The sequence below is a fragment of the Helianthus annuus genome, chromosome 10 (genome assembly GCF_002127325.2).
Source record: "Helianthus annuus cultivar XRQ/B chromosome 10, HanXRQr2.0-SUNRISE, whole genome shotgun sequence".
Classification (NCBI taxonomy): domain Eukaryota; kingdom Viridiplantae; phylum Streptophyta; class Magnoliopsida; order Asterales; family Asteraceae; genus Helianthus; species Helianthus annuus.
Window position 1 is genome coordinate 49,607,648 of NC_035442.2, and position 25,206 is coordinate 49,632,853.

The 25,206-nt window shown below is 38.2% G+C and overlaps 1 protein-coding gene across 1 annotated transcript; it reads right to left on the bottom strand.

Moving 5' to 3' along the window:
- Positions 1-7,015: 7,015 nt before the first annotated feature.
- Positions 7,016-7,562, bottom strand: LOC110881639. The gene is made up of 2 exons (XM_022129843.1): positions 7,214-7,562; positions 7,016-7,104 (listed from the first exon to the last, which is right to left on the bottom strand). The coding sequence occupies exons 1-2, from the start codon at positions 7,560-7,562 to the stop codon at positions 7,016-7,018; spliced, it is 438 nt and encodes a 145-aa protein (XP_021985535.1).
- Between the last annotated feature and the right edge of the window lie 17,644 nt (positions 7,563-25,206).

Below are 25,206 nucleotides of genomic sequence, written 5' to 3' on the forward strand. Positions count from 1 at the left end.
CAAACTTATGCACTTTTTGACGCTTTTGGTCCCTGTTTGATCAAAAAGTTTATTTTCGCATACCAAACCCCTCAAAGCCTATTTCTAAGCTATGTAAAGGATATTTAGGGTATTTTTAACTTATGATCAAGTTCCGGAATGTTCGTTATCATACGAATCAGCATACTTTCACAGTTTGACACAAATAGTCCATGCGATCGAATAGACTTGTTTTCGACACACCAAATAATCCAAAACTTATTTCTAAGTTATGTAGAGGTTATTTAAGGTATGTTAAGCCTATGTAACTATTCCAGAGTGTTTTTCGCATTAAACTGATTACGTTTACGCACCAGTTTGCGTATAAGCTTCCAGAAAGCGATTTAAAGCTTGAAACCGAACTCGATTCAAATCGTAAAATCATCAAACACAAATACACATATAGTAACACCAAAACACATTGTTTTATTTATAATTGATATTGTTTTACATTGTACATCGCTTACAAAGCTCAGTTGTCACAGTTTTGGCGTCGGAAATGTTATTTATTAGCTTGTCGGTTCAAAAACGGACAAGTTGTGGGGGTTGCAACGCAGTGCCGAAATCTTATATTTCGGACACCCCATTAATATCCTCATATTATTTTCATGTATTTGTTACAATTTTTCATAATTCCGGAGTCTCGAAAATGCTAAATTATTAGTTCGGACGAGTTAAAATTGTCTTATTTTTCGCGAAACGGACGATTTAGTGCTTAGGGCGTTGTACCGGAAAGTCTTCTATTTTTGCAAGATGTGTTTTCATATTTGTGTTCTCATATATATATAGTTTAATTGGTTTCGCGACACGATGAAAACCAACACTTTCTACCAACACTTTTAGGACATAGTTTAATTGGTTTCGCGACACGACGAAAACCAACATATGTTACAGTATTGTTATCTTGTCCTAACACTGTTATCTAATATACGACATAGTTACGTAATTAAATTATGCTAAATGCATGAGATTATGTAATAAAAATAGTGATTAGATTGTACGGAATTTCCGGTTAATTGCCATTTGTCACCTTCTGTCGCAACCCCCAACCTCTACCCCGGGAGCGGGAGGCACGAACACCGCTGGTGGTATCGGCGTATATTAGTTTGGCAGCGAAAATGAGAACTTCATGATCGTAGTTAGGAAATAAATTTCAGAGTTTCAAAACACCAAACTTTTATTTTAAAGAAAATGGGATAAAACCCATGTTTCATTCATAATACTTTATAGGGATAACCCTAGTTGCTGAAAACATAAACTTTCATTTAGTTAACTTTTATAGCCACTTTCTTTAAGCCTTCAGTGCTCGATAGCTGGCTTCTTATAGCTTCACATTAAGTTACCTGAAACATGTTTTAAAAAGATTTTATCAGCAAGAAATACTGGCGAGTGCATTCCAGTTTAATCAAAATAAACTTTTATAACTTTACAGTATTAAGAGCGACTACAATGTTTATATCTACCCAATTACTCACTCAGTATTTGACATGTTGGCAGTTCCATGATTGTGGTCATATTACTATTGGCTAACTCTCTGTCCAATAGTAACGTTTGACTAGTAGTGTATAAAAAACCCCATATACCGGCAGCAATTGTAGAATACAAAGACTCAATCACTGTAAGTATAATTGAAAATACTTGAGATTATGTAACACAGTTTGGTAGAAAAAGAGAATGACTCACTTTGTAGACTTACGTATTTCTACAGCTTCCTGTTGATTTTCGTGATTATTTTCTATTAAAAACATACAATGCACACGTGTTAGTAAGATAACCCAAATCACATTAACCATACAACACGAGACAGAACCCCAAAGAACTTAGTCAGGCAGAGCCTCAACATGCGTTACGGAGCCCTAATCAATCGGGTAGGGTAACGAATTAGTGATCGGAGTTAAAATACTAACGACGGGGCAGAGCTTCGTGTTTTAGGGGTATAATACCGAGCTATTTTGGCTATTAAGGGACAGAGAGAAAGAAAAGTTTTAAACGAGGTTGAATGGCAGCACTGAGGCTCAATTTATAGTTTCTCTGTAGCTTTCTCGCGCCCCGTGACCTGTCTCACCTCCCTCTCTCGCGGCATGCGAGGTAACCCTAGCTACGCGTAGGTCAGGTTATGTCGCAGCCCCAGACCCCTGCCCAGGAGCGGGTGCCGCGAGACTCAGAGCTGGTGGTATTGGTCTTTATTAATTTGGCATCGGAATACATCAGGACCGTAGTTAGGAAATATTTTCATCAAAGTTAAACACCAAACTTTTATAACGATAAATCATTGGGGTAAAACCCAAGTTCATTTGACAATACATTTGTAGGGATAAACCCTAATTATTCAAATTAAAAACCTCTTTTTATTTAGGTAACTTTTATAGCCACTTTTCCAAGCCTTCAGTGCTCTCCAGCTGGCTCCTATTGGCTTTCACATTTTTGATGGGATTTTAACATGTTTATCAAAGTAATTTCATCCATATGAAATAAAAACGCAGCGGAAATAATATTTAAAACATGTCACTTTTAAGATATAAATTTCATTTATATGCAAAATCCCAAAACCCGGATCCATATATGAACATGCATACTATCAAACACAACCACAGGATGTTTAAAATACTACCTTCTTTGAGTAATAGAATGATGAAAAGGATGATACTTCTTGAACGGTTGCCTTCAAGAGTAGAAGTCCTCAAGCTTATATACCCCAAGCTTCCAACAAACACCTTGATTGTAGCTAAGATTTAACACACTTATGATCAAAAATTAAACACTTGAAAAATACCCTATGATGGCCAAAAATTGAGAGCAAAAGAACAAGTCTTCCACTTTGATTTTTGCCATCTAAATGTTTATAAAAACAAGAGAGAAGATCACCTCCCTTTTGGCCAATCACCATGCTTCTTACACATGCAAATGCATGAGAAGTTATTGGACCAAAATCTTTGGATAGAGGAAAAAGGGGGGCGGCCCACCTCTTATTATTTAAAAAAATACAATTTTCTTTTAAACAATTTAAATCGTATATATAATTTTATAACTTTTATAAAAATTTAACATCACATGTTATAAGACTTATACTACTTTTATTATGTTATTTAACCCATTAAATAACAAATAAAATATTCTCTCAAAATAAATTATCCATATAATTTATTGGTTTCTCAAGTGTAATTATTTAGAAAACCAATTTCTAAATATTATAAGTGATAATATTTATTTGTTTGATCATATCATAAATAAATATTATAGGTCTTTGTCTAGCTTGTATTTGGGTATGACTCGACTTGGATCATAACGTACTAGCCACATCAATCTAATATGTGTCTTGGGCATACAGACTCTAACAATCTCCCACTTGCACAAGATACATAGAAGATTGATGCAAGTAGTAAAGACCACCTAACTATAGTTTACTACCCCTAATATGTATGACTATATTTCCCATTCAATAACATCATCCCCTTCAAGTCCCTTACTTGAACATGATTTAGGTGAATCTATCATTTATCCTTTTGTTACAGATGTCATGTTAAATCCAGAGACATAGAGTGATCACTCTCTGTTGATTTAACTTTAGCAGGCCTTAGACATCATACTCTCAATGAATAAGAGGAACAAATCCCTTCTTGACTACATACGTCCCTCACAATCACCTTGTACCACACCTGAGTTTAGCCTTATCTACTGCCTTATTACAGACAGCTAAGAACTAGGTCAAGGTATAATACTTGGTGAATATCAAGGCCCAATATGTATCTCAGTTCAGAGGATACTATGATATTCGCCTTTACTCAAATTTACTTATGATCAATCACAAATGATTCCATGCAGTAATATTTGAGAGCGAGTCAGTCCAATATTTGTATCCCACAAATATCTATGAACTTTGGCAGCAACACTTTGCTCTATATTCATATCTAACGAATATCCACCAATCCAAATTCATAATAGTCTTACATTCATATTTGTTCCCACAAGTATAATCGACTACGGACATTTAAACATGCTAAAATGAAACGTAACTCAAAATACCATAAAAGAGTTAAAATAACAATTGTTTCAATATCCAAATACAAAATAGATCAAATCCAATCACTAGAATATCGAAGTCCTAAGGCACATGTATGACCCTCATGTTTTGCCCTGTCAAGGAGCTTCGTGAGTGGATCCGCAATGTTTTGATCGTTGTGAACTTGGTGGATACATAGCTTTCCTTTTTCAACGTCATCCCTTATGTAGTTGAATCTCCGCTTAATATGTCTAGTCTTTTGGTGCGCACGAGGTTCCTTGATTTGAGCAATCGCACCCTCGTTATCACAAAAGATCTCTAGGGGGTCTTGAATGGTAGGGACCACCCCTAGGTCGGCTATGAATTTCTTCAACCATGCAGCTTCTTGGGCTGCCAATGAAGCGGCGATGTATTCTGATTCTGTAGTTGACAATGCTACCACGTCTTGTTTTGAGCTTTTCCAAGAGAATGCTCCACCATTTAAAATGAAGACATACCCCGATTGCGATCGAGAATCACTTCGATCGGTTTGGAAACTCGCGTCTGTGTAACCCTTTACAACGAGTTCCTCCTCACCAGATCCATATATTAAAAACATATCCTTAGTTCTTCTAAGGTATTTTAGTATGCACTTAACAGCCTTCCAATGATTGTTACCTGGATTTTGCTGGTATCTACTCGTCATGCTCAAGGTGCATGAGACGTCCGGTCTAGTGCATATCATTGCATACATGATGGATCCTATAGCAGACGCATATGGAACTCCTTTCATTTTCTCTTGCTCATCCTTTGAGCTTGGACATTAAGATGTATTCAATATTGTCCCCTTTTGAATAGGTACAAAACCTTTCTTAGAGTTCTCCATTTGGAACCTATTCAAGACTTTGTCAATGTATGCACTTTGGTTTAAACCTATCAAGCGCCTTGATCTATCCCTATAGACCTTTATTCCTAGAATGTAGGCGACTTCAACAAGATCCTTAATGGAAAAACAACTTCCAAGCCAAGCTTTTACACCTTCCATGGTTGGAATGCCATTCCCAAATAGTTGAATGTCATCGACATACAGTACTATGAAAGTGATGATACTCCCACTAGCTTTCTTGTACACACAAGCTTCATCGCCGTTCTTGATGAATCCAAAATTCTTAATTTCTTCATCAAAATGGTGATTCCAACTTCTAGATGCTTGTTTCAATCCATAGATTGATTTCTTTAACTTGCATACTTTGTCAGGATGTTTTGGATCGACAAAACCTTCAGGCTGAACCATATAGACATCTTCATCAAGATATCCATTAAGAAAAGCCGTTTTAACATCCAATTGCCAGATCTCATAGTCATAATATGCAGCTATGGCAAATAATATCCTGATTGACTTTAGCATCGCCACAGGCGAGAAGGTCTCATCATAATCAATCCCTTGAGTTTGAGTGAAACCTTTTGCTACAAGTCTTGCTTTATAAGTATCCAAGTTACCATGCATATCTGTTTTCTTCTTGAAAACCCACTTACTTCCAACTACTTTAGAGATAAGTGGTGGCACAACCAATTCCCAAACTTGGTTGTCATACATGGATTGCATCTCTATGTTCATGGCTTCAAGCCATTTGTCACAATCGGATTTTGACATTGCATCATGGTATGTGGTTGGTTCATCTGAATCTACCATGTAGCATCCATCCATGAAAAATCCATATCTTTCAGGTGGACTACTAATTCTACCAGATCTGCGAACATTTTGTGTGTTCTGATCAACCTCTTGATCGTTTTCAACAACCTCTTGTTGAGCGCTAGTATCAACCAAACGTGTATCGTCTTGTGGTTCTTGATCCTCCTCAAGTTCCACTATTCTACCACTAGTTCCTTACATAAGGAACTTAGTTTCTAAGAACTTACCCTTTCGAGCAACAAATACCTTTTGCTCGGTTGGGTCGTAGAAATAATATCCTATATCATCTTTAGGATATCCTACAAAGATACACTTAGTAGATCGGACTTCAAATTTATTTGGGGTGTATTACTTAACATAAGCTTGACAACCCCAAACCCTTAAGAATGATAATGATGGAGGGTTTCCATACCATATTTCAAAAGGTGTCTTTTCCACTTTCTTGGTTGGGGCCATATTTAGTATATGGACTGCGGAGAGCAAAGCGTAACCCCAAAACGATAGAGGTAATGTGCTTCTAGCCATCATAGATTGAACCATATCTAATAGAGTTTGATTTCTTCTTTCGGACACACCATTGTGTTGTGCTGTTCCAGGTGGAGTAAGTTGTGAGATAATCCCACAACTCCTAAGATGATCTTGAAAAGCACCACTAAGGTATTCACCTCCTCTATCGGTGCGAAGGACTTTGATTGTTTTCTTGAGTTGATTTTCTACTTCACTTTTGAAGTCTTTGAACATTTCAAATGCTTCATCCTTGTGTCTTAGTAAATACACATAACCATAATGACTATAGTCATCGGTAAAGGTAATGAAGTATCTTTCACCATTCCTAGTCATTGGCTTAAAAGGACCACATACATCTGAATGTATGATACCTAGTAAGTCTTTAGCCCTTTCAAAAGTTCCACTAAAGGGTGTCTTGGTCATTTTGCCTTGTAAACAAGATTCGCATACATCAAATGAATTATCTTCATTTGTATTCAAAAGACCATTTTTCTGAAGTGTATGCATGCGATTCTTGCTTATATGTCCAAGGCGACAATGCCAAAGGTAAGAATCACTCAAATCCATTTTGAGTTTCTTGTTGTTTAGTTGGTACATTGAGCTATCATATGATGTGTTATCATGATCTAATTCATAAATACCATTTAAAGACATAGCTTTAAAATAATACACATCATTCTAAGAAATATGAATGTCATAGTTAACAAATTCGAAATTGAAACCAGATTGTTTTAATAGGGAAACAGAAATTATGTTCCTAGTCAAACTAGGAGCATACAAAACATTCTTCAAAATAACTTCCAAACCACTTGGAAGCTCTAAAACGTAGTCTCCTTGAGCTTCGACTTCAACCTTTGCTCCGTTGCCCATGAAGAGACTAGCGTCTCCCTTCTTATAATGTTTATTTCTTTTGAACCCATGCAATAAATTGCAAATATGAGTTCCACATCCGGTATCTAGTACCCATGTGTTAGAAGAAATAACATTAAGCTCTACTTGTATCATAAAGATAGTACCTGAGGTTTGCCCTGCATCCCTCTTGTTTTTCAACTCATTTTGATAGGTTAGACAATTTCTCTTCCAGTGTCCTATCTCACCACATCCAAAACATGGGTCATTCATAGCAACCTTTTGCTTCTTCTCTTTTGGTTTGGTGGGTTCTTCTTTAGCTTTTCCCTTTCCCTTCCCCTTTCCCTTGACGTGTCCTTTTCTTTTAGCATAGTTTGCTTTAGAGGCGGGGTGGGGCCTCTTCTTGTTGCCTCCTTCATTGATCGCTAGGACGGGTAAAGCCTTTTTGCCCATTCCTGCTTCAGCCGTTTTGAGCATTGCATGAAGTTCACCAATGTTCTTGTCCCATCCATTCATGTTGTAATTCATTACAAAGCTTTCAAATTTCTTTGTTAAAGAGTTGAGGATCAAATCCGTAGCCAACTTTTAGAGACGGGACAATTTATCCTTTCGAGGCGATCAATGTGGCTTTTCATCTTAAGGACGTAAGATGATACCGATTTGGTTTCCTCCATTCGACATGCATGAAGCGCTCGAACAGTTTCGAAGCGTTCTACCCTTGCTTGTTGTAGGAACATTTCCTTTAACTGGGTAATCATGTCGTATGCCCCGTGATGTTCAAAATCCTTTTGAATTTCGGGAATCATAGTTCCCAGCATGAGGCATGAGGCTTGCATGGGGTCCTCGGTATACTTAACCCAATCGTTGTAGGCTTCCACATCTTCCACTTTAGGTTCATCGGGAATAGGATCGTCCAACACATAGGATATCTTCTCTTGCTTGAGAACGATTCTCAAGTTTCGAAACCAATCTATGAAGTTGTTAAGGTTGAGATGATCCTTTTCAAGGATGGTTCTTAGTGATAGGTTTCGGACGGTTTAGTTAATCGGGTTTGCATTGTTAGCGGCCATCTACAAAATTTAACAAGTTCAATTTAGTATTTTCGATATAATTATATTTTAATCATTAATACCCTTTTGTGTCTTAAAGACAATTAATAACAAAAATCTAGAATCCAAAGTTACATTTAAATATTGGTTAGGTGACCTTTATCCCTCTGTTTAAATTAACAAGGTAGTCAACATTTGACAATTGCAACTCTTTGCAATTTCTAGCCATATGGGATTGGTTAAACATCTTTATGTTTAGTTGGCATGTTTAATCCCATCAACACCTTTGTTCCCCATGCTTCGGTGACCCTAAGTTCATGGTTTCCAAACCAAGTCGTCCAACTTACACACACGTGTGAGTTTATACACATAAGTGGTTAGGTGTCCTTTATCCCACAAACATGGTAAACCCACCTCGAATATACAAGTTTCCTCAAATGTGGTTAGGTGAACTTTATCCCACAATAAGAGTTCCCAAGTGTTTCGAGTGTTGTATAAAAGGATGGTGTTTGCCTTGTTTTATAAAAGGGATTTTTAATATTTCAAAATTCTAGTTTAGAAAATATTTTATGTACCATATATTTAGAATCCAACGTTACATTTAAATATTGGCTAGGTGACCTTTATCCCTCTATTTAAATTAACAAGGTAGTCAACATTTGACAATTGCAACTCTTTACAATTTCTAGCCATATGAGATCGGTTAAACATCTTTATGTTTAGTTGGCATGTTTAATCCCATCAACAACTTTGTTCCCCATGCTTCGGTGACCCTAAGTTCATGGTTTCCAAACCAAGTCGTCTAACTTACACACACGTGTGAGTTTATACACATAAGTGGTTAGGTGACCTTTATCCCACAAACATGGTAAACCCACCTCGAATATACAAGTTTCCTCAAATGTGGTTAGGTGAACTTTATCCCACAATAAGAGTTCCCAAGTGTTTCGAGTGTTGTATAAAAGGATGGTGTTTGACTTGTTTTATAAAAGGGGTTTTTAATATTTCAAAACTCTAGTTTAGAAAATATTTTATGTACCATATATTTAGAATCCAACGTTACATTTAAATATTGGTTAGGTGACCTTTATCCCTCTATTTAAATTAACAAGGTAGTCAACGTTTGACAATTGCAACTCTTTGCAATTTCTAGCCATATGGGATCGGTTAAACATCTTTATGTTTAGTTGGCATGTTTAATCCCATCAACACCTTTGTTCCCCATGCTTCGGTGACCCTAAGTTCATGGTTTCCAAACCAAGTCGTCCAACTTACACACACGTGTGAGTTTATACACATAAGTGGTTAGGTGACATTTATCCCACAAACATGGTAAACCCACCTCGAATATACAAGTTTCCTCAAATGTGGTAAGGTTAACTTTATCCCACAATAAGAGTTCCCAAGTGTTTCGAGTGTTGTATAAAAGGATGGTGTTTGACTTGTTTTATAAAAGGGGTTTTTAATATTTCAAAATTCTAGTTTAGAAAATATTTTATGTACCATATATTTAGAATCCAACGTTACATTTAAATATTGGCTAGGTGACCTTTATCCCTCTATTTAAATTAACAAGGTAGTCAACGTTTGACAATTGCAACTCTTGGCAATTTCTAGCCATATGAGATCGGTTAAACATCTTTATGTTTAGTTGGCATGTTTAATCCCATCAACAAATTTGTTCCCCATGCTTCGGTGACCCTAAGTTCATGGTTTCCAAACCAAGTCGTCCAACTTACACACACGTGTGAGTTTATACACATAAGTGGTTAGGTGACCTTTATCCCACAAACATGTTAAACCCACCTCGAATATACAAGTTTCCTCAAATGTGGTTAGGTGAACTTTATCCAACAATAAGAGTTCCCAAGTGTTTCGAGTGTTGTCTAAAAGGATGGTGTTTGACTTGTTTTATAAAAGGGGTTTTTAATATTTCAAAATTCTAGTTTAGAAAATATTTTATGTATCATATATTTAGAATCCAACGTTACATTTAAATATTGGTTAGGTGACCTTTATCCCTCTATTTAAATTAACAAGGTAGTCAACGTTTGACAATTGCAACTCTTTGCAATTTCTAGCCATATGGGATCGGTTAAACATCTTTATGTTTAGTTGGCATGTTTAATCCCATCAACACCTTTGTTCCCCATGCTTCGGTGACCCTAAGTTCATGGTTTCCAAACCAAGTCGTCCAACTTACACTCACATGTGAGTTTATACACATAAGTGGTTAGGTGACCTTTATCCCACAAACATGGTAAACCCACCTCGAATATACAAGTTTCCTCAAATGTGGTTAGGTGAACTTTATCCCACAATAAGAGTTCCCAAGTGTTTCGAGTGTTGTATAAAAGGATGGTGTTTGACTTGTTTTATAAAAGGGGTTTTTAATATTTCAAAATTCTAGTTTAGAAAATATTTTATGTACCATATATTTGCATGCATTCAAATCCATGGTACATTAGTGATAACAAATTTTCAAGGTTCTTTTTAATAAAAGCCATTTTATTATAAGATCATTAATTTTTAATAAAACCTTTTATTAACCATTTTAATGATTTTGTCAAGAACCATTTTTATGCTTGTTGTTGATAATTAGTTTGTTAAGTCATGCATATTGATGTGCACAAAATGCAACATATAAATTACATCAAATGTGGCATAAAACTAACCCTTTTTAGTACTAATGTTGGAAAAAGTGTGTTTTTGTCTTCCTTTTGTATTTTCAGGATTAAATGAGCTCAAATGAGCAAAAGAAGCAAAAAGGCAGCTAAATCTAACATAAATACAAGAAAAGGAACAAACGTGGCATGCCCGACCACCCGACAGCATCTTCCCAAGCAAAAAAAAGAGAACAGAAGGCTGAACACGCCCAGTGCTCAATGAGCACGGGGGCGTGCCCAAGTGTCTGCAGAAAAGACAAAGTTGTAGAAGCTTCTATCACCAACCACGGGGGCGTGCCCAGCAGACACGGGGCCGTGGTCAACTCTAAGATTCACAGAATCTGAGGAAATCTTGATAGTACAGATACGCTTCTGCACACGGGGTCGTGCCCATCGGACACGGGGGCGTGGTCAACTAATGTAGACAAACTGCAATTAATGAAGAAAGAGAAGGAGGATGGACACGGGGCCGTGCCCGAGCTGCTGTTCAGGCTATAAATAGGGATGCTTGGCTCATTTGCAAACCATCCCTTGGCATACCACCTCTCCCACACTTCACCCACACTCCACCACGACCACAACACCATCATCCACCACCATCATCCATCATCCATCATAGAGTGTGTGAGTAGTCTCGGGATCCAAGATTGATCGTAAGAGTTCTTGACAATCAAAGGCCATGTTTGCCTAAGTCTCTTACATCACTTGGTGAAGACAAGTGTCTAGTGTAATACTTTTTATCTTTAATCTTTTCGCACTTTTTATTTGGTTATGTATTAATGACTTTAATAACTAGTTTCTTATGTTGAAGGTGATTCTTCCTTATCATTTGTCCGTGGTGTCATGGCATTATTTTACTGTCTATATAAAATAAAAGATTTTCACCATTCATATCTCCACGGTCTATATGGAGATATGTTGGCTACCTGGTCGGGGGTTAAGGGAATGGTTTGATAAGAGTCTTGCCTTATTCAGTGTATAGATCCTGTAAGGACCTGGGTCAAATTTAGTAGGACCTCCTTCAATACCCATCGGTATTGGATGGCGGGGGTCCAAACTCTTTGATCCCCTCATATGTAAGCTACTATTAAAACTTTAACCCGACTACTTAGGATTGTATCCCTGCTGACTCAAACTACTTAGCCGAGGGTAACGTCCCCTTCAAAAGAGGGGCCTACCACATTATGCATTAATAACTTACTTAATTATCTTTCAATAATCCAACCCTTTAGGATTGTATCCTTGCTGAATCAAACTACTGGGTTAGGGTAACGTCACCTTCAAAAGAGGGGCCTACTACAATAACTAAGATAATCTCTTAAAAAGTGCGAAAGTGCGGAAATAATCAAAGGTTACACTACACACGAGTCGGACCCAAGCGATTCATCTTGTCTATCTGTTTTTATTTTATTTTATTTTTCAGCATTTTAGTTAGTTTTATTTTTCTAGTTTAAAACTCTTTTTCTAAACCTTTTGATTTGATTAGACGTTGAGGATAAACCGGCATTAAAAGCTCTTGTGTCCTTGGACGACCTCGGTATCTTACCAACACTATACTACGCTCACGATGGGTGCACTTGCCCATATGTGTGTTTAGTGTTAGTAAATATCGTGTTTTATAAATTTAAAACTTGGCTAAAAAGTGTTAAAGGGCTTAAAATATACATTAAAAACTATACGACACTTCACATGCATCAAGTTTTTGGCGCCGTTGCCGGGGACACAAGGATTTTAAGAAAGTTAGGAATCAACGGCCGAATCGTTTTTTCTACTTTTTCTGCTTTTTTAGGATTTTCTTAATTTTTCAGCTTCTTCAGAACTCAGCACGGGCCGTGCCCTCTAAACACGCCCCGTGCCCAATCTTTGGAACTGACAATCCTGTTTTAAGTCAGACAGTAAGCTGAACACGGGGTCGTACCCACTCAACACGCCCCGTGGCCAAGTTTTAGTTACTGAAAACAGAACCGTAAGATCCCGACGGTTGGTAATTTCTGACAATAACATGAGTGATACTGATATTTTTTACTTTCGGCACTCTTATGGTACGTGGTGTCAAATATGTGGAGGCCCTCATAAAGATTTACAATGTTATTTTCTAAATTATAAGCCCCATTATATAGACCCATTGTTTTACTGTAGCCTTAAGAGGGGAAAAAGTAAAAATAATCCCTATCTCTCCCTCGAATGCTCTCAACCGGACCTTCTAGGAGAAATGCTTCTTGATGAACTATTTCAAATGGAAGATCTAATTCTTAATTGGTTAAAAGAACTTTAGATGGATAACACTAATTCATCTCAAGACGATACCCAAGAAGAATTGTTGGGATCGCATTCGAATAAAAACAACTTCGTTGTTCCCGATATTACCTCTAATTCTAGCGAAGACTTGAGCGATAGTCGTCCCTGTGTCGATTGTGCCTTGAAGGACTCCCCATCGACTTCGTTCAGTGTATACATAGACCTGAGCGATTCGGCAAGCACCCTCTTTAACGAGATCCCGGGAAAGGGTTGGACTTGTCCACCTACATTTAGCATAGGAATCACCCTCACCGACAACCTCTTGCGTTCTCGTCTTAATCTGGAGCAATTAAGGTATCTCAGGCACTTTGGGGTTATTCCATCCATTAAGGAACCGCCGATCCGGATAAGTTCCTTAGAAATAGACGAAACTTCATAAACAGCCTCTAGACACGGGGCCGTGCCCAGGTCAACACGCCCCGTGTCCACCAAAAGATTCCTTTCTGACTTCTTGTTAGAATACGGACAAAATGTGTCAGGACCTCGCCTACACACGGGGCCGTGCCCAGCCGACACGGGGCCGTGTGCAGCGTTCTGTCGTTTTCTATAAATGCAGCCAAGAATCCTGCACATTTGGACCATTCCGGGGACAGAGATTTGGTGGGATCTTCACACATACCATCCTAGGTATTTTCTAAAAGAAGGTCTCAACAACCATCTTGTCCTTTCCTCTCTTGTCCATTACCTTCTTCTCCATTTCTTTTACCTCAACTGTGACAACTAGCACAGAACCGGTAATTTTCGTACAATTTAATTATTATTTAATATCTGCAATTATGTGCTTAAACGTCAACATTGTCTGATTACATGCTATACTTGTGAATTCATGCACGTTTTATACTTCAAATATTGCCTTATGCATTACTATTAGCGTTGCGTCAGAAAGACTAGTAAACTCACCGGTAAGACACATTGTGTCAGCAATTCTGCAGAAAGCAGTCAGACAATAGAATTAGGGCCTAGGAGTAGGTCCAACATCTAAAATACATTAAAACCCAAGAATGTATACAAGGGTTAACATATACAGACTTTCCGGAAGCTAAAATACGCATTAAAAAGCACCCGAAACACACTTTAAATGCTGAATTTCATATATTTCAGCAAAATTCAGCATTGTAACAAGTTAGTAACATGTAAAAATATGATTAATTAGTCCTGAATGCTTTCCTAAGTGTCGGGAATTGAAAGTGTCACAAAAAGGTACATAAAGGACACTAAACGGTGCAATTTAGCATTTTAACGAACTGGTATCTAACCGAACAACCGGACACTACCCGAAACACCAAAATTCTAGAAGCATTGTTTATTTATTTCTGAGCTGGTTATGATCCCCAAACACCCTAACACACTATATAACACCATATATGCATAACACCTTAACGTTACACTTGAAATCTAACTAATATGCATAACTTACCATCAAACTTACACTTTACCCCCCTCCCCCTTTAAAGTGGATGGTCATGGGGTGGCCCCCACCAAGATCCTTCTTGATCTTGTATAATCTTCCATTGATCCATTTTGATTCACTAGAGATTTTGCCTTGTACTTTGGTAACACATTATACATTGGATAAAGAAGTTAGATGGTTATAAGAGCACTTCATCATCCTGTAGGATCGTTCTCGGCCCTGTTTGAGTCGTTCAGAGAAGTTCGTATCCGAATTAAGAGGCGGAAACTAATAATTCGGTGCTATTGAAGCTGTATACACTTTAAACTTGTTGTATTATTGATATTGAACGCGATTACAAGATTTGACAGCACTTTGGCAGCATACCGGAACAAACACCTTCAACTATGTGTTTATGGTTCGCTCCTATGGACCTATTTATAGACAAGCTGGTTCGCTTATACGTACACGTACGTATAAGCGGACCTACATCGACACATGAGCGGACCAACTACATACCCTATGAGCGATCCTGACCAATACTGACACATAAGCGAATCTAGTTATGTATATAAAAGCGGACCTATACAAAACTACTCTTTCTAGGTATCCGTGCCATGTCTGATCGCTTTATCTATAAGACTCGATGTAAGACGTAGTCGACAGACGTAAGTGCACTAACAGACTCCCCCCCGGATGTTGACGGAGTCTTCATAGAGTCTTCGCACAAGTCAATCTACAATCTTCATCAGACGACAATCTGCCTCTGAAATATCTGTCGTTTCAAGAATCCTTGTTCTCTATTTTAATCATCAACAAACTCTTCTCTCTTGAATGTTGATATGGTGTCTTCAGACTCCCCCTCTCACACAGCTGGGATGGTAGTCTGGAATTCAAACTTTCACTGGTTCTAAGATCGTAATATGGCACTTCTACACAGAATCGTCATCTGGTTCAAGGCCTGCACAATCTCTACCGAACCATAAGTTTCTACAAAGATTAAAACTTTTCGACAATTTAGAAACTATGTTGAACCAAAACAGTAATGATTTTGCATTCAAGAATTTATTACTGGTTCTTATCAAAACAACTTTACCATCTACACACAAACACTCCCCAAACCAGTTCTTCAAGTTTAGCACTTTAATTTCGAAAATCAGCATCTCAACACCAGTTGTCGAAAATCTTTTTGATTTTTCAAAATTTATGCTAAAACACACCAAAAATCTTTTTGAATTTTCTGGAAGAAAGTAAATGCAGAAATGAAATATTTATAGACAATATTTTTTGTGAGTTTGTGCAAGAGGATCATATCAGTTATGAAACATATCATTAACACCGTTAAGCTTGATTACATTTTAAGTTCTAAACAATTTACCTAGATTGTCAGTATGTTTGTCCACTTAAATTTTTACACAGACTTCAATTGATTCGAGATACGATATTAATTTGTTTTAGAGACTTAAACTTAATTGTGTATCACTCCACTTGAATATACTCCTGTATCCAGATCCCAAATATTCAGTCTTACAGGTGAGTATACCACAGCTGATATCTGTAAAGGGGTAGATGCGAAACCGTGAGAGCTCAGGTCAGAACTTCCGTTCAGCAGAGAGATGACAGCTCGACTTTTGGTGGGTCCCCTTTAGAGGATCTTTTTTACAACAGCAAAGATTATCAATTTTATTGTTTAATCAGATTGCTGAGGGCGAGCTTATGTTTCAAAGCTTTTAGCAGAAAGTATTATTCGGGGACTAGGTCAGTATTTCCATACAGCAGAAGTCCCGGAATAATACCCCAGATATCACTGAGTATAAAGACCTAGTATCTCAGAATACAGGACCTTTCAAACAAGATTTCGGGGGTTACCCATATATCCAAGAATAGTTACCCACGGATTAAGTAAGTTTGATTTAGGTTTATATCTCGTTTCAATTTACTAAATGTGCGAAAATCTACTGACACATCCGCAGTAAGATTGTTTATCACACTTTGGCTTTACAAATCTTTAGCGTGCTGTGATAGTCTACTGATGTACTATCATTTCCTCTTTTATGCAACAAAAACTCATTTTTCAATTTTATCATGTTTTTGGCTTTTTCATATTTTCTAAAAAGTCTAACTCCCCCTAAAATTCAAATACATCTAATGAAAATTAAAAAAAAAAACAAACAAACTATACAGAACATGACAACTGATATCGAAACACTTCAATTCTCCATTCGTTTGGCTTAAACAATCAGAACTCCCCCTCACATCAAAACTATTTTCCCATAATGATTTCAAAACACTTAAGTTTGTTTTAATCATAATGGTTTTTCCAGAAAATGAGTTTAGTTGTTTTTACCTTTTGTAAAATTGGGGCAAAATCATCACATTGTTTTTACCAATCTTCTGAATAATAGTTAACTCAAGTTCAATTTAATGACCTTGGTTTAACCACTTGTAGATTTAGCAATTAAGCTATTCAAACCTGTTTTTCAACCAATTACCATCTTTTGGTTGAATTCTCAAGGTGCCGATTCCTACTCCTCGCTTACAAACCTGGGAATTCCGGCAAGTCCTGCAAAAAACCTCACAAACAGATTTAGAAAGATGCCGATTCATGATCCACGATATCATCTTGGGATCTCCGGCAAGTCAGGATTTTATTCTTGAAAAAATATATCCACCCAAGCCTGACCTTCCTTGTGTGTAACCTCATTGTTTTCATCGTTCCTTTCAACCGACTTGTAAACCCATCCTTTGGAAGCATAAAAATCCTTAATGCTTTGGGCCTTACCACTGACCATTTTTCCAAAGATGCGTTTTACATTTCCGTTGAAAGTTTTTTCAACATCAATTTTCTTCTTGTCAGAATAAAATTGATTTGAAATTTCAACTTTTCCAATTTTAGATTTGTAATTTTTAGCATTCAGTGGCGGAAAATTCACATCATCCACTTTCGGAACTTTCTTTTCAACCTTTTTCTCAACACGTGGCTCCTCTGATTTTATGGAATCAGAATCATTACCAGACTTTTTACCTGAACCTTTTACAACCCATTTCTGATTTGTAGCATTGTCTATTCTTTTGGAAGCACTCTTTGAACATTCTCCTTTTTCATAAGTTGAATTCTCAAAACCTGTGAACTTCCGGGTTGACAGTTCAGTATTCTCAACAATTTTTTCTTTCATTTTTCTTGAGACTTCTTGTTTTGGTCGAAATGTCTTTGGACAATCTTTCGCAACATGACCCACAGCTTTACACTGAAAACAAGATCTCTTTTCAACCTTCTTCGGATCTTCCTTCTTCTTCATGTCCTCTTGCTTCTTAGCAAGGAATTCTTGATTCGTCTGATTTCTGAATGATTTTTCTTTTTCAGCTTCTGTTGTTTTTCCTGCATCAAACATTGTTTTTGGTTTATAAACTTTTTCATTTTTATAGTTTTTCTGTGGAACAAAACCAAGACCTTTCTTTTTGTAATTACGATTATGGTTTGGTTTCTGTCGGAAACCATAACCACAATTGTAACCCATTTTCTTGTTGATTCTTTGTTCATCTCTTGAAGTGTATTGTTTAGGTTTTCCATTAAGATTTAAATCTTTTATTTTAGAAATATTAATTTCTGTTATTTTGAAAACCTTTTGAATCATTTCAAGTCTGACACTTCTTATTGGAAAACTTTCATCTGAATATAATTTGTCAGAACCTTTCAAAGTATATGCCACTTTGAATGGTTCATCATTCAAATTAGATTTCGAAAGTAAAAACTCTTTATCATAAACCCGTTTGTCCTTTTTATTTGTCGCCTTTGACGTATTTGACCCAGACTTTGACTCGGGTGTGACAACCCTCACTAAACCAGGTATCCGTATGACTTAATTAATAAGTGATTACTGCTTAATTACTGTGCTTGATTGAAATTATGGATGAACTGCTACTTGAATGCTGATACATGTACTTACTTGCATCATACTTTACTTGCTGTCACTCCATGTTTTGCTTACAGCACCTTAGTGACAACCTTGATGCACCAAAAGCACAGTAGCACAATGAACGGATAACCTATTGAACGTGCTGTCATAACTAGCACCAGGCAGGCACTGCCTCTAAGGCCTGTATGAGCCGGGAATAGTTTACTACACTAGTAGAGAGTGTAGGGATAAGAGGGTTGTAGAACTGCGTCACTAGGTGATAGTTATAGTGACCGGATGTGCCTAAAACGTACTTTATGTACAAAATTCTGCACTTTAAATAAAAATTCAGCATTAAGCTAACTAATAAAGTACCAAAACATGAGAAAAATATTACTAGACACTTTCCAAAGTGTCGGGAATTTATTGTGACACTAAAAATAATATTAACGGCACTTTATATACTTATTTAGCGCTTTAACGGAGTAATATCCAACCGAACAACCGGACTTAACCTGGGACATAAAAATTTTTACATAACATTATCTTTCTTTTTCTGAACCAGCTAGGGTCCCCGAATACCCTAACACCCGTTATAAATTACTACACACTAATACACTAATTTAGTAACCTAACTAAACTCACTTATGCTTAACTAACTAGTTAAAATGAAACCATGACCCCACCCCCATCACAACCGATCGTTTCTCATGTGGGAACATCTCACAAAAATTTTTGATTATTTTATTCCCACATGCCTAATATCTACTAAACATATTATCCTAAGGTTAATTAAATTTGATGGTTTATAAATAGAACCAAAGGATCACTTTACATTCATCCCAACACTTCACAAAATTCAATCCACTCTCTTCCTCTTTTGAATTCTCGGCCGACCACACAAGCCACTCACCACCATTTTTCAATTTCAACCTTACTATTCCACTTACATACAAGGGTGAAGGATCGCATACAATCAAGCTCAGTGCTTACGGATTGCCAAGGACCTCACCACAACGCTATTAACCACCCATTTTTCGACTAGTTTCTTCCCTAGCCTCGAGCTAGTAGTAAGTGACTCTAAACGCCTTTTTGATCTATTCTAAAGTGGTTAATAAGAATTTTGTCGGTTGAAAATTATGAACACTAGAGATCAAGTTTAAAGTCTACAAAAAAAATAAACAAAGTGGTTAATAAGTAAATAATTGTGTAAAACTTATAAATCTAGTTTTAATATGATTATTTATTGTTGTTGATTGCTAGTATGGGAATGGATCGTCATCGAACCACGCTCGAGCATGTTCACAAAACATGAACTAGCCTTATGTTTAGTTGTAAAGTTTCTAGATGACGAACCCTTTCCAACATAAACATGAACTTGTGTAAAAACAATTTTTCTTATGAAATGGAGTTCTAAACTAGTAGATCTACGGATCTACAAGTGGTATTTTCAAAGGACCAAGTGTCAAAAGAAATCATATTTCTAAAGCCGGATCTTACATGAACAAGAATGATTTTTAAACACACAAGTGTGTAAACACTTGTGTAACACTAAGTTTCGACAAAGAACTAGTTTTGTCAAATTTTACAAGAAGTTATAAAGAAGGAATTTCTTTAAAAACAAGATTTTTGTGAAACCGGATTGATACATACAAAGATCCACTAAAAGTAATGGGATTTACTTCATAGTTTTGGAAAACTACAAGTTCATGCGATTCTTGCGATTTACATATTTATTGACTAGTTTGTCGCTTTGAACGTTGTTTTGGTTAAATGAGAAAATTTTTGATTTGAATTATAAAAGAAAATGATACGCTTGAAAGCGTGGCCACCTCCAGTTACAGGGGAAACTCTGGCGAATTTTTTCCAAAAACCTAACACTTAGAAAAGTTTTCACTACAAGTGTTAGAAATACATTTTTAACTTGTTTTCACATATAAGTTTCGCCACGACTTTATTTACAAAATATCGGAGGTGGGATTTTCACAGAATAAAACGTGATAAATATATATTTAGTAAATATATTTTCCATAACGTCACTTGTCATGTGTTTATGATTATTTTGTGAAGATACTAATATTATTTTTAGGGTAAAAATAATATTACCAAACATTAACGGCTCCAAAATAATACGAACGCTTTCACGATAAATATTTAAGTTACAACGGTATAGTAATACCACCCGATCTTTAAAACGTAACTTACGCATTTTAAGAAAATATTTATGAACGCGTATTTTTGTCAAAGTATTATTTTGGGAAAATCATATGTGTTAAAATATAATATTTTTGAGAAAAATATTTATATTTTGGAGAAAGGATTAAAATATATTTTAAGTGAGACTTAATAATATATTCCGAAAATATACGAACGCACATGTATTAAAGCCCCCATCCTTGGGAAGGAAAATGATTACCAAGTATTTACAAAATGTAAACACGAAATAGTTGTCTAACTATTTCCCCAAAAACCTAAACCTTAAGCTAAGGCACGGCCGTCCGTCTAATAGAGTTAGTACGTGTAGGTCGTCACACAGCTGCTTGATCAGGAGACATACTTGGTAGAGACGCACCACTGTGAGTTCATGTCCCCCTTTTCTCTTAATTGTTTTCAGTTTTCTAAACTGCGGGGGTGAAATACATGTTACTTTGATTATGAATACTTTATACATGGTATGGTTAGCGTAAGGAGGTTTACGACTTAGATCATGTGAGTGGGTAGGCGGAAACTTGAGGCCATTAATCCTCAAGGTAGGACCGAGGGACAGTAGCGGTAGATCTATCTGGGTGTAGCGAGCCCAACCCCTGAGCCCGCCTAATGGACCAGGTGGTGACTTTGTGCCCGACGCATAAATCTGCTAGGTTTGAGTCTTCCTACTTGCACTTCACACATATCAATGGCCTTGCAAACCATTGGCGATCTCTTTTTCCTTATTTGCTACATACCAGGGTTTTATACATACAAAGGTTTATTTACTCACTTACACATGAACTCGCTCAACATTATTGTTGATTTTTCAACTTACATGTATTTCAGGGAATTAAAGGATCTGGCACGGTATGACACGTTTTCCCCGCTGCACTAGTTACGAGGTCATCCAAGTTTAAGGGATGTGACTTTTTCCTGGACGAGTCACAGTTCTTAAACTGTGTTTATGTCATGTTGATGTTTGTGTCTGTTGAACACTGTTTATGTCGTTAGGATGTGTTTCCGTTGAGACATTGTTATGGTATTTTACTTTTCAAACCTAATCTAATGGATGATCTTGCATGGTTTTTAAATTCATATAGCTTGTTATGGTTAAGCTATGTTATTAAGAAGTCACACCAAATTAACCACGCTTCTGCAAAGCCAGGGTGTGACAGCTTGGTATCAGAGCTCTGATCATAGCGAACTAGGATTCCTTCTCGAGTCTAGACTATGATCATTAGGGCTCTCACGAAAACATTTTTACTGCATACCACTTAAGTCCAGATCCAAAACATTTTTACAAACAAATGTTGAGCACATTCCCTTTATTATTTATAGGCTCGGTCTTGGAGGCCGAGGCTCGGTCTAGGAGACCGAGGTAGTTGGCTAGTGGGACTAGGAAGAGCAGTCTGAAAGGCTGGGAGAATTGGCTAGTGGGACTAGGAAGAGCAGTCTGAGATGCTGGGAGAATTGGCTAGTGGGACTAGGAAGAGCAGTCTAAGAGGAGAATTGGCTAGTGGGACTAGGAAGAGTAGTCTGAGAGGCTGGGAGGCTAGTGGGACTAGGAGGACTGTTTGATTGATTATTAGACTAATATGTTTATATGATTATATGATTGATTGTTATACGTATGTGTGTTTGTGTTACAAACGTCATGCCTTCATCATGTACTAGAAAGATGGACACTACGAATCCCATGGCCATCAGACGACATAGTTTCATCGGAGCACGAGGTGTACATTTCCGATACTACCGGCACAGACAATGACGACTTTCAGCCCTTTTGCGCTGCCTGAAGTCGTAGCAGAGCCTACTGATGGCCATCTTGATGGGAATTGCCACTCACGGTGATCCCTGCTCCTGTGCCCCTTGCCGTTTATCCTGTTGTTGATATGCCCCCCCCCCCCCCCCGACGTGGCCTCTGACGATGATAACGATCTACTAGAGGAGGACCCATTCGAGGGTGAGGCCCTATTGCTGCTGGTATTAGCCTACTGCTTGCGAACGCTCCTGCAGGGGAAACTCATGCCCATTCCCCTGTCCCAGACTCATTTGAGTTTCTGACATCCGCATTTTCGCATATACAGGGAGTGCATCACCATTCACACGACGCCGACCCTGATACGGCATCATCAGCTGCACCGGTTCCCGCACACAGCTTTGAGTTTGATCACAGTATTGTGGGTGATCCTGTTCTTCCACCTGGTTTTGATCCAGACCATGACCTTGAGTTCATACACTTAGACCAGCCCTTGGAGGATCCTGTAACCCCCTGTGATGGTTGATCCAGCTGATTTTGAGATGGAGTTTGTTGATCCGGAGCCAGCCGTGGCCCTGAGCCAGGTGTTGCTCTTGACCCCGCATTGGAGCATGACCCTGTTCATGCCGATGCACCAGCTGTTGCTCCTTGATTGATCATCTGCTTGGACGAGGGAAAATTTGGGGTAACTGTGCAAGACAATTTATTATTACGGGGGCCCACGTAATAACGACTTGTAGTGCACAGAAATCCTGGTGGACTCTACGGGTCAAGCTGATGAAAACCAATGTAGCAGGAAATAACTAAAACACGAATGACCAAGGCGATGTAGCCTCGAGATCATTCTATTTCAAGAAACGAGCCAAATTGGCAAACCTATGTGAAGGCTCAGAATTTATTTCCTCACTTATACATTGAATATATTTTCGTGTGAAATTGGGTGATTACATGATGGCTTATGGTGCTATGTATCTCCTAGACAATTAAGATGATGTCTAACCCGCTTCATGCCACCTCGGCAAAAGAGAATGCCACCCAGGCATGACACAAACACCAGTACGTTGCCAAGGATAGAAGCCGAGCTGCAAAAACGCAACTCACAGGCAATTGCACGACATGAAGCTCTCCGCTTTTAGCACAGCAATGGCACTACTGGAAATAACCCTCCAACTGACTGCACGTATGAGCAGCACCTGAACTACAAGCCTTTGAACCTCGACGGAACAGGAGGCGCCGTTACATTTGTTCGTTGGTCCGAAAAGATTGACTTCATACTAAGAATGACTAACTGTTCACCCCAACAGAGTGTTACCTTTACCTCGGGGTCATTTCTAGATGGCACACTCTCATGGTGGGACCATCAGGGTCAGGCCTTGGCACAGAATGCTGCTTATGCACTGAGCTGGGACGAGCTCAAGGAAATGATTGAGAAGAAATGTGGTTCTAGGAATGGAATCCAAAAGTTTGAGGTGGAGTTCTGGAATTTGAAGATGGACAAACCAAGGATTCCAGAATACGTCCAGCGATCTCACGGCTTGTCTAGGGTCGTCCCCTACTAAGTCATTGATGTTGTATGATACAGTTGTGTACCTGTAAGCCTTACATTCTGGTCTCGATTTGTGGCTATACAATCACAGTGATCTATTGTTTATGTTCTATGACATGGGATGCAATGTGGCTGATTTATTTATAGCATGAGATGTTATGTGCTGATATTGTTGAATACATACGTACGTTTTACCTGCTATGACCTAACCTACGTGAAACATCTTTTAGAAGATGCCACCAAGACGCGAAATGCGCATGCCCACCTCAGGGGCGGAACTTCAAAAGATAATTGCTGCAGCTATAGCACAGCACGAGGCCCTACGCTCCGAACCTAGCAGAGGCACCTCAGAAAATAACGGTTATTCCTACTGGCACTTCCTCAATTACAAGCCTCCGAAGTTCGATGGCACTGGGGGTGCCATAGCTTTTGTGAAATGGATTCAAAGTATGGAACCCATCATTCGAATGAGTGGTTGTACGCCAGAACAACAAGTCCCATATGTTTCTGGGTTATTTCAAGATGGAGCTCGATTATGGTGGAATCTTCAGGTTTGAATAATGGGCCTAGCTACAGCATACGCGTTGACTTGGGATGAGTTGAAAGGAATAATGCGTAAGAAGTATTGCGCCCAAACAGAAACCCAGAGGTTGGAAGGTGAATTCCAGAGCCTGATAATGGAAGGTCCGAAAATGTTGGAATTCATGCAAAGACTGCATGATTTGGCACGAGTCGTTCCGTACTTGGTAGAACCAGAATTGAGGAAATTAGGACATTTCATTTGGGAACTGGCACCTCAAGTCCTGAGCTTAATGACAGCATCTACGCCACCAACAACTATGGCTGCAAGTAAGATGGGCTTGGCATTCGTTACGGAAGTCATTAGACTAGAAAAAGTTGCAAACCCTGACAAGGAGACTCACGTCGAGTCATCCGGAGGTAATAAACGGAAGTTCTCGAACTTCAAGCAAGGCGCTAGTGGGGTTGTTAAGAAAGGAGAGTCAAGCGCGCCAGCTCAGGTTACAGCTGGTAGTGGAAAGAAAGGAAAGGGATATATGGGCACTCAGCCCAAGTGCAACACCTGCCAGCGTCACCATTCTGGCCGGTGTAGTTTGAAAGTGTGTGAAGCGTGTGGAAAACCTGGCCATTTGAAGGATTCTTGTTGGGCCACTGTTGGCCAGGGAGGCCAAGGAGGATTTGCAAACAGAAACAATAACCGGGGTGGTAATGGAATTCGCCCACAAGGAAACATAGGAGGAAATGGGAATCGAGGCAACAATGCGAATCAAGCGGGCACTGTGAATCGTAACCAGAGGAATAATCAAGCTGGAAATGGTGGTGGAAACGGGCAAAGACCTGGATGCTT